Source organism: Anguilla anguilla, chromosome 16 (assembly GCF_013347855.1).
Source record: "Anguilla anguilla isolate fAngAng1 chromosome 16, fAngAng1.pri, whole genome shotgun sequence".
Taxonomy (NCBI): domain Eukaryota; kingdom Metazoa; phylum Chordata; class Actinopteri; order Anguilliformes; family Anguillidae; genus Anguilla; species Anguilla anguilla.
The window spans coordinates 33,660,603-33,674,945 of NC_049216.1; the positions used below are offsets into that span (position 1 = coordinate 33,660,603).

Genomic DNA, 14,343 nt, shown 5'->3' on the forward strand with positions numbered 1-14,343 from the left:
GGCTCAGCCCTGAAATCAAAATAGGCTAACATAGCGTTAGAAAGGCAATCCAATCCACCCAAAATTGTACGAATGTGTAGAGATTACAATTTATGTTATGTAATTCCCCTGTGTACATTTCTCGTACATATGAAGACGCGCGGTTATTTGTAAGAAATTCTATTGTGAATGAGATCGGCTTATTGGACTCACCACTGGGTTTTGTTAGCATTGTTAAGAGTGAGACAAGGGTTCTATGGTAAACACGTCATTTCTAGCGGTGTCATTGCCACAGTTCATGGATTAAACGAGGTTAAATATATCGTCCTGTTGTATCTTATTTTCTATGGGGTTGACATTTATTTACGGGTCCGACACGTTTCTTATTATGGTTTTTCTAAATTCGCTCGTTTTAATGTAATCGTGTGTCTGAAAAATAGCCTGCACCAGGATGAGTCGCGCACATAACTTCCATCCGCTTGGAAATCCTGGAAGTTTCCACTGGCAAATCCATGCCTATGACGTACAGGCTATGTGCGAAAGTCAAATCAGCCCATAGATTTCGTGATGTACATTGTAAACCATTTAATGAATGCAACTGAAAGTGTGGTCGTGTCGCAGCACTACCGAGGTAAGCGCACTATCGTTGGCATAAAAATCTGACTCATTCTCATTCGTATTGGGCCGGAAAAACAGGTTAATGACTAAATGACAATCCGCTCTGCGTTACTATGGCTCTGTGACTTCCCTCCAGTTACGAGTTTCTATGCGACAATCCAATGTTTTGGCTACGTGCAATGTCATGTTCGAACAGTTTACTCACGATAGGTAGCTAACTCGATTTTTGTGGGATATGAATCATATAAATGTTCAGTCTCAACGTTCACCGAAACAGTGGGGAAATTCATGATCCCGACCTGTTTCAAATTCCATTTTAAACTAGTGTACCTTAAACCCAAGTAAACCCCCGATATGATATCGCTTCGTGGCTCCACCTCCCCGGACAACGGGATGATGATTAACCGAAATGAACTCACGCGACATCGTCTTCTTTCCGGGTTAGCTCCCAAAAATGAACTCCTCCCTGTAGATTTCTTACAAGGTTTAAAAGAAACAAATCATAACTTACAGCACGACCACAAACACCGTGAGCACATTTTAGTTCACTGGCTGACAGATACCACACATTTCACGCTGGATGACCCGATATTGAGATGAGCTTAAACGCAGACGCAGAGAATAAAATAGTACAAAGACAGAAACACTCTTGCCACGACGAAACAAACGTATACAAGATGCTCTAGTAATCTATATGAAGCAATGATCAAAAATAATCACAGACCGCCGCAATCCCGCCATCACCAAAAGATGCATCGAAAAGACAGGTCATTCTTGCAAAGAAACTTTTATCTCGTTTTCAAGTATTCAAAAACTGTTAAATAAGTACAAGGTATTTTTCATGATTTACAGAGCAATATTATCACTGCTGCTTTTCTTCTTTTAAATTCTGTATACTGCATCCCGCTATCCTTGTACACATAATGCTCTAAATTGTCAGCAAACTATTCACAAGTCTTTTTTTTTTTTTTTTTACCTCAATGAATCCACCGGGATTTCAACCAATAGCTGGCTACGTAACAAAGATCAGACAGTACGCTTGAGACTGCATACAGTGCACATGGACACGTCCGGGGGTCGGGGGGATACACTTAGGCAAGTTGAAAAAGCTGCAGTAGGCTGCTGGTGATATGAACAGTACATAAGAAAAAAAAAAAATAAGGGTTAATAATATTCTTCCACAACAATCCCTTGATCTTTTCAGCATTCGACAGCAGAACAATATACAGAATGACTGGGGGGATTGGAATTTTTTGGCTCGCGACAAAGCTGACGCCCTTCCGACTTTAGGTATTAACGCGTTTCTGTCCGGGGGCGGGGGAGGGCGCTCAGAACCCCAAATTTTTACATAAAATCTAGGGAGTAGGTGGATCCTGCTAAGGGCCACACCGTCAAGTTGACTGGGATTACCCACCTTTCCAGCCAGTTTCTAAAGCGATTCAGCAGCACATGTTTGAGGTTGGGAAACTCAAACTGCCTATTTTTGTGGGATTGGGCAATGTGAAAGACCTGTTTGAAAGGCCAATCACGTTCTAAGCCGTTTCAGAAAGAATATACAGGAGCCCCACCATCAGCCCTTTTACGAAGTAACGGGCACTGAATAGTGAGTCTCCATGTTGTCTGCTCAACATTTTAACTTTTACTTTAAAAGTGTCTGAACAATTACTCCATAACAGCAGGCGCAAAAAAAAAAAAAAAAAAAACCCAACTTAGACTTCAGGGGTCAAAGGTCGATTGGGACAAAAATATAGCGTTGAAACTTTGGGGGTACTACGTTAGCGCATGACTGCGGTACCCCGGTAGTCTGCTTCTTATTTCCGGAGTTAGACGGGGGACAGCAGCCACACGAAAGCACCACGAACCCCGATATCTACATCTACACGTGATTTTCAACAGCTCTGACTCAGAAATAATGTTCATACTTAAGAGCAAGAAGAAGGGGGGGAAAAAAAGACGATTCAAAAAAAAAGAAGATCTTTCCCCCCCCAGTTAATCTGTACATAATTTTTTGCATTTTTTCCCTATATATTCCATGAGCAAAGATGATATATGTATACGAACATACCACACATACACACATACATACTTACATACATACAAACACGCATACGCTGATATCATGAACCCTTAAAATGAACTGTCTGGTCTCAAGAGTTAGAAAGGACAGAGATAGCATTGCTGCCACATTTCCGAAAACATGATTGAATTCTCCAGCAGGTATTGCTGGGTGAATTTTTTTTGTTTTGTTTTGTTTTCTAAAAAAAACAAGTCTAGGCTGTCAACAGAATTCAGAATTGCACATTTGTGAGGCTAATAAAAATCTGCCCATACCAGGCTTGGGATGAGTGCATACGCTGTACACTTTCTACAATATCCATGTCCATACTGGAGAAACAGAAGTGCTGCCACTAAACCTTACAAGAAAAGTTCTTTAGAGTGGATTTCATTTTGTATAACTAACCCTTTCATTTATCTTTTTAACCCTTTCATCTCTTCACGTTCAGCGTTTTTTTTTTTTGTTTCGTTCGTTTCTCAATTAACCTTTTTTCCGTTTTAGTTTTTTTGTTTGTTTGTCTGTTTGTTTGTTTGTTTTTTTAAATCAACACAGGGCTGATTGGAAAGATAGCTTTATGTACATTAAGGTGAGGAGCCCAAAGGCCCCCGGGAGCTTATGCGTTGAGCCGCAGCGACTGGTCGTCCCGCCTCCGTGAGGAGATGTCGATGTCTATCGAGTCTTTCCCTACGATGAGCCGCAACCGTTTGGCCGGCGGGAGTGGAATGAAGTCATCCTCAAACTCGTCGTCGGAGTAGTCCTCTCCTTCGTCCTCTTCCTCTTCCTCCTCCTCCTCCTCTTCCTCCTCCTCATCATCCTCCTCCTCCTCTTCCTCTGACGACGAGTCCGCTTCTGCGTTTCGGGCCCCACCGCCCCTTCCTCTAAGCCCCGCCCCCTCCCCGGCCACGTCCGCCAGGACGCCGTTGGACGTGACCTCGCCGGGGAGGGTGTGGGTGACGGGCCGCCCCTCCTCCTCCCGCTTCAGCTGGATCTTGAGGCGGGTGGCGCTGCTGTGGGCCCCGGGGCCGAAGCCGTTGTTCAGCTTGGCCACGTACGCGCCGCCCTTGCCGCCGCTGTGCCTCCGCCGCCGCCGCCGCCGCCGCCGCCGCTCCTTGCTGAACTTGATGCTGATCTTGGAAGAGGTGGAGGAACAGGAGGAGGAGGATGAGGACGAGGAGGAGGATGAGGAGGAGGATGAGGAGGAGGAGGAGGAGGAGCAGGTGGAGGAGTTGAGGGCGGTCGCCGCGGCGCCCGGCCCCGCCCCCTCGGCCTCGCCCGGCTCGTTGGTCTTGCTGCTGCAGCTGTCCCGCCTGCGGCGCAGCGTGAGTTTGGGGATGCCCGAGGTGTTCTCCAGGATGAGCTGCGCGTCGTAGCGGGTGATCCGCCGCTTCTTCTTGCCCTTCCCCGCCGCCCGGCAGCCGCTGCCCTTGGCCCGCCGCCGCCGCCGCCGCCGCTGCCGGCCCGCCGGCTTGCCGCCGTTGGCCCGGCCGTTGTACTCGCGGTGCTTGTCGGGCAGCCCCAGCGGGACGGCGCCGCAGTCGGCCACGTCGGCGGCGCGGGCGGCGTCCCGCAGGTCCGGCACCCCCTGCTGGAGGAAGGGCTCCCCGTACGCGCCCCTCTCCTCCAGCTTCACCGCCCGCCTGCGCCGCGGACACGCCCCCTTCCTGGGGCAGGGCTCTTTCGGGCGGAGCTCCCGGCCCACGGGGTACTCCTCGTAGTCCGCCGGCTCAGTCTTGATGACCACGCCCACCGGCAGCCCCAGCGGCCCCGCCTCCGGTTTGTCGCCGGCGGCGACGGCGGCAGCGGCGGCGTCCCGGGCGCTCGGGAGCGTCCGGGTGGACCGGCGAGTTCTGTAAGTGCAGGACGGGCTCTCCTCTCCTCGTTTCGGAGAGGCCCGCCCGTTCTCCTTCGCCGCGTGCCGCGTCAGGCAGCCCCTAGTCCCCGCCCCCACCCCTGACCCCACCCCCGACCCCAACCCCGCCCCGTCCTCCTTCTTCACCCACACGTTTTTGCTCAGCACCACCTTGGGCTCCCGCAGGCCCAGGTCGGCCACGGCCGCTCGGCCGGGGCCCTTGGGCTCGGGGCCCCGGGAGCGGCTCCTCAGTCGGGCCTGCGTTTGGGCCGGGGGCCGGCTCAGTTTGGGTTTGCCCCTCTTTGGTACCCTGGAGTTACTGCTGTGACTCGCTTTAGAATGTGAGGTAGAGGTAGTAGGAGTTCTGGACAGAGACTGTCTGGGCAGAGTCCGGCTGCGGCCACTGGACGTCCTTCTCTTTACAGCTGCAAAACAAAAAAAGGGGGGGGGGGGGGTGAAATGTTTTTGTTGATGCAGATTAAAAATGGGACACTATGACACCCTTTGGGGTTTTATAGCTTTAGTTAAATACTTGCAAACCCCAATTTGGTTATTTAAAAAAAACTAATCACATTTCAGACAGATTTCACTGTCATTTGAATACTCAATGCAGCTAAAATGTATGATTTATGACTGGGCTGTTACAGCACAGTGGAACAAATCTCCAACAGGACACCAGAGACGTTTGCGACCTTTCCGACGCGCACATCCGCTGCACAGCACAAAGATCGCAGCGGACAAACAAAAGCTGGTGGACAAACAAAGAAAGCCTACAGGTACAGGTTCCGCTGGTCCTTCCTGACATTTAACACCGAACTGATCGATTACAGGTGAAAACAGAAACCACCAGAGGTCACGGCAGCCAGCCCTCGCAAGGATGGAACACACGGCCATATACTGTACATCGAGAGGCGGTCCCGAATTTGGAACCGGTTCCAAAATTCAAGGGAACCGGGAATTCGCGAAGAAATGTTAGTTTCGAATCCGCTTATCGAATCCTGAGAATGTATTTACAATGCCATTTGCGATGAGTGAAATGCTAAAAATTGTGAACAGCCAAGGCATGTTGCGCTATTCACCATTCCCTATTCCCCAGTCCCTATTCACCATTCCTTACTCACTAGTCCCCATTCCCGATTCCCAATTCGCCATTCCCTATTCCCCATTCTCCGTTCCATTCCCTGTTCCCCATTCCCAATTCACCGTTCCCCGTTCGCTATTCCCCATTCCCTATTCCCCACTCCCCGTTCGCTATTCCCCATTCCCTGACAGGTGAAGGCCTTACACGAATGTGCAGGGGGCGTGTCCTGAGTGTCGGCGTCCGTGTACGAGCCCACGGATTGGCTGTCCGAGTTCTTGCTGCCCTCGCCCAGCTTCTTCAGGCGGTTCAGCCGCTTGTCCGTCTCCCGGAGGCCGTATTTACTGTTGATCACGGGCGCTGCTACAGGAAGTCCCGCTTTGGATTTGAAAGCACCAGTGCCTCGCCTGCAGAGTCACAAGCACCGATATCATCACCATCATCATTCATTTTATTATCATCATTAATACTGAAAAAACCCTGGTCAAATTATTTTTTGAAATGCTTTTACCCATGATAGTAGAGTAGAATTCTTGCAGGTATTTTCACCCACGTTCATGAACAACTTCCTGTCTGATTTTAAGTTCTGGTTAGCAACATGTTTCCTTGTAAATTCAAAAAACTAATTTGAGCGATTTCAAATTTTACCAGAATCTACAGAGTCATTTGATCCAGTTGTGTCATTTTCTCAGTTAAGGCACTGGAATATTAAAAAACAAAAAAGAAATCCACAAAATCTTATGAGGGCACAGGATGAGGGGGGGCAGCGGATACCGTTCACAAGTGTAGCATTCACAGAATTCGTTGTTTTCTCCGAAGAAGCCGTCGCCGTAGTAACAGGAGATCTCCTCCCCCGGCTCGATGTCCCGCAGAACCTTGACGCAGGCGGTGTCCCGGCCCGTGGAGACGAACTGGAACAGAGTTCACACCTGAGCGTCACCTGCTGCTCCGCCCACATGTCGATCAGGCTCCACCCACAAAGCACTGGGGGCAGACCCTCCAATTCCAGACAAAAATGCCAAACCAAAAAACAGCCCCACTCACCTTGCAATTGGGCCGACAATCTGAAAATGAAAGAAAAAGATGATTACTTTATAGACAAAGACACTGCAGTATTGGGGCAGTTACCATGGCGTTTGGGGTTCTTATCACAGTGCTGGGGCAGCTACTGTAGTACTGGGGTAGTTACCCTGGTATCAGGGTGGTTATTACAGTGCTGGGGTAGCTACCTCGTTATCACAGTAGTTACCATGGTGTGGGGGGACGTTACCATGCTGTGGGGGGTAGTTACCATGGTGTGGGGGGTAGTTACCGTGGTGTGGGGGGTAGTTACCATGGTGTGGGGGGTAGTTACCGTGGTGTGGGGGGGTAGTTACCGTGGTGTGGGGGGTAGTTACCGTGGTGTGGGGGGTAGTTACCGTGGTGTGGGGGGTAGTTACTGTGGTGCGGGGGGTAGTTACCGTGGTGTGGGGGGTAGTTACCATGGTGTGGGGGGTAGTTACTGTGGTGCAGGCGGTAGTTACCATGGTGTGGGGGGTAGTTACCGTGGTGTGGGGGGTAGTTACCGTGGTGTGGGGGGTAGTTACCGTGGTGTGGGGGGCAGTTACCGTGGTGTGGGGGGTAGTTACCGTGGTTGATGAAGGCAGCGGGGCCCAGCCACAGCTGGGCGCAGTTCTTGCGGGTGGAGTACATCACGCTGAAGTCGTTCTCTCCGTGTCGCAGAAGCAGGTTCTCCTCGTGCTCCGACAGCTCAGCAATGCAGCCCACCAAGTACTCGATCTTATCGTTCCGCTTCCTGCAGACGCACCACATGCCTTCCTGTAACCTTTAATAACCTTATCATTCCACTTCCTGGAGACGCACCACACGCCTTCCTGTAACCTTTAATAACCTTATCATTCCACTTCCTGGAGACGCACCACACAGCTTCCTGTAACTTCTAACCTTATCGTTCCACTTCTTGTAGACGCATCACACGCCTTCCTGTAACCTTTAACCTTATCATTCCACTTCCTGTAGACACATCACACGCCTTCCTGTAACCTTTAACCTTATCATTCCACTTCCTGTAGACGCATCACACGCCTTCCTGTAACCTTTAACCTTATCATTCCACTTCCTGTAGACGCATCACACGCCTTCCTGTAACCTTTAACCTTATCATTCCACTTCCTGTAGACGCATCACACGCCTTCCTGTAACCTTTAACCTTATCATTCCACTTCCTGTAGACGCATCACACGCCTTCCTGTAACCTTTAACCTTATCATTCCACTTCCTGTAGACGCATCACACGCCTTCCTGTAACCTTTAACCTTATCATTCCACTTCCTGTAGACGCATCACACGCCTTCCTGTAACCTTTAACCTTATCATTCCACTTCCTGTAGACGCATCACACGCCTTCCTGTAACCTTTAACCTTATCATTCCGCTTCCTGTAGATGCATCACACGCCTTCCTGTGACCTTTAACCTCTCAACATTCAGCTTCCTGCCTTTTCCCTCGTACGTCTGCGCCTCCGCCCGTCCCAGTGCCCGCTGCGGGACGGCGGTGTTTCCTGTGCACGGGCGTCCCAAAGTGTGACGTGTGCGACGCGTGTTTCAGGCGTGCGATGAGGTCGCCGCAGGATCGCGCTCACGCCCGCGAGCCGGCTCTTACCACTCCTTCGTCGCCACGATCTTGGCTCCGTTCTGCTCCGAGGAGTAGCGGTTGCAGGGCAGGATCTCGAACCCGCTGTCCGTGGCGAACATCCGCAGGTAAACAAACACCTGAGCGCCAAAGCAGAACAAAAATAAACTCGAGTCAGGCTCAAGCACACGCTGTTCCGAATCCTGGAACGTCAGCCACAGATGCTTACACTTCACCCACAGCTCGTACGGGTAGACTGCAGGCACCGCACTGACCAGAGGGGGGCAGTAATTCACACGATTTGAAATGTTTCTCTTCCACAGGTGACTCTACGTGCCAGGCTGAGGTGCTGCCGGACAGTCAGCACTGACACGGTCCGGATTTGAAACCAGACCATGGGGACTATCCACACACTGGAACAGGGCCTTAACAGATACCAGACCATGGGGCCCATCCACACACTGGAGCAGAGCCTTAACAGATGCCAGACCATGGAGCCCATCCACACACTGGAGCAGAGCCTTAACAGATACCAGACCATGGAGCCCATCCACACACTGGAACAGAGCCTTAACAGATACCAGACCATGGGGCCCATCCACACACTGCAACAGAGCCTTAATAGATACCAGACCATGGGGCCCATCCACACACTGGAACAGAGCCTTAACAGATACCAAATCATGGGGCCCATCCACACACTGGAACAGAGCCTTAACAGACACCAGACCATGGGGCCCCATCCACACACTGGAAGAGAGCCTTAACAGATACCAGACCATGGGGCCCATCCACACACTGGAACAGAGCCTTAATAGATACCAGACCATGGGGCCCATCCACACACTGGAACAGAGCCTTAACAGATACCAGACCATGGGGCCCATCCACACACTGGAACAGAGCCTTAACAGATACCAGCCCATGGGGCCCATCCAAACACTGGAACACAGCCTTAACAGATACCAAACCATGGGGCCCATCCACACACTGGAACAGAGCCTTAACAGATACCAGACCATGGGGCCCATCCACACACTGGAACAGAGCCTTAACAGATACCAGACCATGGGGCCCATCCACACACTGGAACAGAACCTTAACAGATACCAGACCATGGGGACTATCCACACACTGGAACAGTGCCTTAACAGATACCAGACTGTGGGGCCCATCCACACACTGGAACAGAGCCTTAACAGGAGGCACCACCCAGCAGCCGCCGCTGGTAATGTTTCCCAGCGGGGACATATGAAACCAACCAAACCGCAGACGGAACACGGATGTGCGCGTTGCCGCGGCGATGACTCACGTGCTCTTTGAAGAGCTTCTCCTGGGCCTTGGTCTTGTGGAGGAAGTGATGCCGGGCCCAGTCCCCCGAGGTCAGGGCCTCGAAGGCCCTCTCCAGGTCATCGTGCTTCTTGAAGCTCTCGATCACCTCCTTCAGCTCCTCCTGCCGCCCCTTGATCGGCCGAAACCTGTGGAGGGGGTGAGGCAGCGTCCTCCATCTTAACACAGTCTCCATGGCGACAAGACGTTTACATACCACCATCGACATGTCATCACAAATATTACAGGTGTTCTCAACTGGTCCCCTGATATCCCCCGTTTAATTTACAAAATTCACAGACCCGCCCACCCTAAAACTTGCCACAACAGACCCATGAGAATCCTTTCCCTCATAACAGATCCGCGATCTTTCTTCCGCTCTGACGCCATGTAAATACACCTTCAGGCCTCTTACACTTTCCGATGGCAAAAAGTCAAGTGCTTTTTATGTTATTATGTTAAGGGTCCATTTCCTCAATATTCAAGGGCCCATATAAACTACAGCGCCAACAATGCAACCTGCAACTGGCCTCAACGTCACTAAAAATGAGCGCTTGTCCAGGATCAGCTCAGTCAACCCAAATTCAGGTCCCGTCCGTTTCGAGCAGCCTGTCGATGCTGATCCAGGATCAGTCTCCAAAGACGGTTTACACAAACCCTGGACAGAAATGTTCTTGCTTTACTTTGCCCGTGTGTCCAGGTCTTTTCTGGGTTTCTCTAAATCTGAGCGTGCTCGGGAGCGCCAGGAACGCGTGCCTCTGAACGTGTCATCGCGGCGGAACATCCAAGTTGAACTATGCGGTTGTTCCCTGCACTTGGACCGGTACTTCTCTCTAGGGGTTTCGTCATACTTGTTCCTGGTTATGGTTATACACTTTGTTGTTTCTGGATAAGAGCGTCTGCCAAATGCCTGCAATGTAATGTAATGTAACATGGCGAATATCGGCGGATCGCGGCCGGCCGGCGAGACCGCAAGCGCACACACACACACACAGACACGCGCACACACACACCCACGCACACACTCACACGCACACACGCACACAGACGCACACACGCACACAGACGCACAGATGCACACACACACACACTCGCACGCACGCACACACACACACACACACACGCACGCACACACTCGCACGCACACGCACGCACACACACACACGCACGCACACACCTGGTGTTCATCTTGTGGGTCTGGAAGCCCAGGTAGGGGTCGAGGATGAGGCTGGTGGTCAGGGTTAGGGTTAGGGACCGCGAGCGCACACACACACACACACACACACACACACACACACACACCTGGTGTTCATCTTGTGGGTCTGGAAGCCCAGGTAGGGGTCGAGGATCAGGCTGGTGGTCAGGGTTAGGGTTAGGGACCGCGAGCGCACACACACACACACACCTGGTGTTCATCTTGTGGGTCTGGAAGCCCAGGTAGGGGTCGAGGATCAGGCTGGTCGTCAGGTCGTCGTTCTCGCACAGCTCCTTGGCGGTCATGCCGGACGAGGGAACGTACCGGCGCTCCACCTCCAGGGGAGCTGTGCTGAACCCTGGGAGAGAGAGAGAGCCGTCAGCGTGCTCGCACGCCCGCATGAACTCACTAATACACACACTTATACACACACAAACTCACTAATGCACACACTTATACACACACAAACTCACTAATACACACACTTATACACACACAAACTCACTAATGCACACGCTTATACACACACAAACTCACTAATACACACACTTATACACACAAACTCACTAATACACACACTAATACACACAAACTCACTTATACACACACAAACTCACCAATGAACAAACTAATGTGCTTACTTATACACACAAACTCACTAATGCACACACTAATGTGCTTACTTATACACACAAACTCACTAATGACACACTTATACACACACAAACTCACCAATGAACACACTTTTACACACACAAACTCACTAATGCACACACTTATACACACACAAACTCACCAATGAACACACTAATGTGCTTACTTATACACACAAACTCACTGATGCACACACTAATGTGCTTACTTATACACACAAACTCACTAATGCACACACTTATACACACACAAACTCACTAATGCACACACTAATGTGCTTACGTATACACACAAACTCACTAATGCACACACTTATACACACACAAACTCACTAATGCACACACTACTGTGCTTACTTATACACACAGAAACTCACTAATGCACACACTAATGTGCTTACTTATACACACAGAAACTCACTAATGCACACACTTATACACACACCAATGCACGTATGCACACGCTTATATATGCACTTAAACACACATACACACACTTATACACACACACACATAGGCACATACATACACATATGCATGCACACACGGACACAAGCACGCCCCCATGAACACATACACTTATACACACGTACACACACACTGACACACAGACACACACACATACATACACATGCACGCACACACACACACACTTATACACACATACATGCACTTATACACACACAACACACACAGGCAGGCAGGCACGCATGCACGCACCCATCCACCTACACACTCACGCATGCACTTATGCACACATTTATACACACACACGCATTTACAAACACACACAGAGGAACGCTAGCAAGCTGAAAAGCAGATTTTCAGTACTCTCCTCTTGGGGCATGTTGCAACAAAGGCATTACTGACAAAGACTAATGCCTTCAATTTTTTTATTGTAATTCTTACTCTTCAAACTTTAAACATTTTACATATTCAGCACCCAGCACCACCACCCCCTCCCCCCAGTGGACAAGGACCCTAACCCCACCACACTCTCAGTCTCCAGGTAAGGAGAGTCACAGCTGCTTTCACTTTGAATTAAGACCCCCCCACCCCCGCAAAACTACAGAGCCGCAGTCTGGGGCGCACTGCTGTGCCTGAGGCGAGGGGCGACTTCAGATCACGTGATCAGATCCATAAAAACGGCACCTGTTCAACAATCGCCTGCCATCGATCTCCAAAGGGACACAAGCGCAGCTCGAACCTTTGGACTTTGGCTGGGAATGTTGCCTACGTTTGCCAAGCGTTACACAAAAACAAAGAGACAGGAAAAAAACAAGACCAGGTCAAAACCTAGTATATGGCTGGACCGGGCCGACCTACGGTGTGACTTCATCACTCACTCAGTCACTCAGTCAGTCACAGACATTCGCGTTTGTAGGGCTGTTGCGGTCCAGCCAAAAAAAAAAAACGAGGGTGACCCGTCGAAACGTTCGGCGTTACTCACGTCGGCTACATCGACGGCCACTGGGGGAGCTCTTTCGGGGGCGCAGGTGTGCGCGGGGAGAGGGCTGGGGGCGGGCCTGCCCCAGGGGATCATGGGAAAAGCGACTGCTGTGACGCCTGCCATTCAGAACCATGTTCTTGGACTCTCCGAGCCGGGTGATGCGAGCCAGACGCCTGCGCCACAGGCATTTAGTCTCGCTGTGTGAGTCGCCCGAGAGACTGAGGGGGGGGAAGGGGGGGGCAGGGAGGGGGGGTCCCTAAAGTGGCTCCTGCAGGGAAAGAGGACCAAACAGGACAGGAAGTGACGTTAATGCATGTCCTTTCACCTCACGCACATGCATGCGCACGCACACGCACATGCACACACAGTGTAGTGTTTAATTATGGACCCTGTTACAGTAACAGGATTTCACCACAGCTGGACGGGGGTGACATGCGAGACGTGACTTAACTGAGTGTGGGGGGGGGGGGGCGGGGGCGGGGAGGGTTTATTACACCACGTGCCCAGAATATGCTCATGCCTCTGTAACAAACACTGTCCCCTGGCACAGGACCCGTGCATGCCCCCCCCCCCCTCCGGGAAGCTGTGCCCCCCCCCTCACCCCCCCCCCCCTCCGGGAAGCTGTGACACAGGACGGCTGGCTAATAAGGTCAGCACTTCCACAGTCGTGCCCTCAAAGAGAGGCAGAGGGCCAGAGACAGACCAGTCCTTTACCCTCCGTCCTGACCTAACTAACTCAACAACCCAGGCCCTGGACAATGGACACACACCGCAGGCAACCCTGAGAAAACACAGCCATTTATCACTGCCCCCCCCCCTCCCCGGGGCAAACTCAGACCCTCCGGCAGGGAGGGAGGGAGGGCGGGGGGGCATCGCCCCAGAGGAACCACCATGTGATGGGACACAAGACTGGATCACACGGGCTGGAACCCCCAGGAGACACTAAACTTCATCTCTAGGCCCTCAGCCAGCCGACAGCTTCAGAGGACACCGTCTGCTTGGAAATCTCCGTTGATGCACTTGGGGCCAACACGACAGGCTGGCTTCTACCCACAATGCACTGCAGAAGCAAGGAGGGGGGGGGTGGGGGGGGGAAGTCACCCAGAAGGTGAAACCTCTGCACCGGTCATGAGAACAGGGGGTGCGTCGTCAATAGCTCCTTTTCGCTTAGCTCAGGTTCCAGAACTTCCCACCGGTGCTCTGGCTCATGGGAATTTAATGTTTGGTTACCCAAAGTCTGGACTAGGTTCTGTCCCTCTCGCAGAAAACTGTAACCCAAACGTGCAGCAACGATTGTTAAGATGATTAAATGGGAATCGTTTATTGGTTAGTGCAGGCAACGGAAGGGTAACTTCTCGCAAGAAACTACTACTAAAACACATCCTTTCACGGTGCACAAAAAGTGATAGTTTATCAGGCCTACAGCACCCCCTAGTGGCAGAGTCTTAAATGCCAGGCTATCAGACCGCTTCGACACTGAGCTTGGAGTTGAAGTAGCCTACGCCG

The 14,343-nt window shown here is 51.3% G+C and overlaps 1 protein-coding gene across 1 annotated transcript; it reads right to left on the reverse strand.

Moving 5' to 3' along the window:
* Positions 1-1,365: 1,365 nt before the first annotated feature.
* On the reverse strand, positions 1,366-13,087 carry kmt5b (lysine methyltransferase 5B). Its single transcript, XM_035395763.1, has 9 exons — positions 12,838-13,087; positions 10,945-11,092; positions 9,523-9,688; positions 8,241-8,350; positions 7,209-7,375; positions 6,625-6,644; positions 6,355-6,491; positions 5,788-5,987; positions 1,366-4,927 (listed from the first exon to the last, which is right to left on the reverse strand). The coding sequence occupies exons 1-9, from the start codon at positions 12,968-12,970 to the stop codon at positions 3,267-3,269; spliced, it is 2,742 nt and encodes a 913-aa protein (XP_035251654.1). The 5' UTR covers positions 12,971-13,087; the 3' UTR covers positions 1,366-3,266.
* Between the last annotated feature and the right edge of the window lie 1,256 nt (positions 13,088-14,343).

What these genes read in the sequence shown, in the direction of transcription:
- kmt5b (XM_035395763.1), bottom strand. Translation starts at nt 12,970, where the DNA reads ATGGTTCTGAATGGCAGGCGTCACAGCAGTCGCTTTTCCCATGATCCC. An exon ending in ATCGTGGCGACGAAGGAGTG is followed by an intron (nt 7,376 to 8,240) that starts GTAAGAGCCGGC and finishes GTGCGTCTGCAG; the next exon opens with GAAGCGGAACGATAAGATCG. An exon ending in GAATGCTACACTTGTGAACG is followed by an intron (nt 5,988 to 6,354) that starts GTATCCGCTGCC and finishes GTGACTCTGCAG; the next exon opens with GCGAGGCACTGGTGCTTTCA.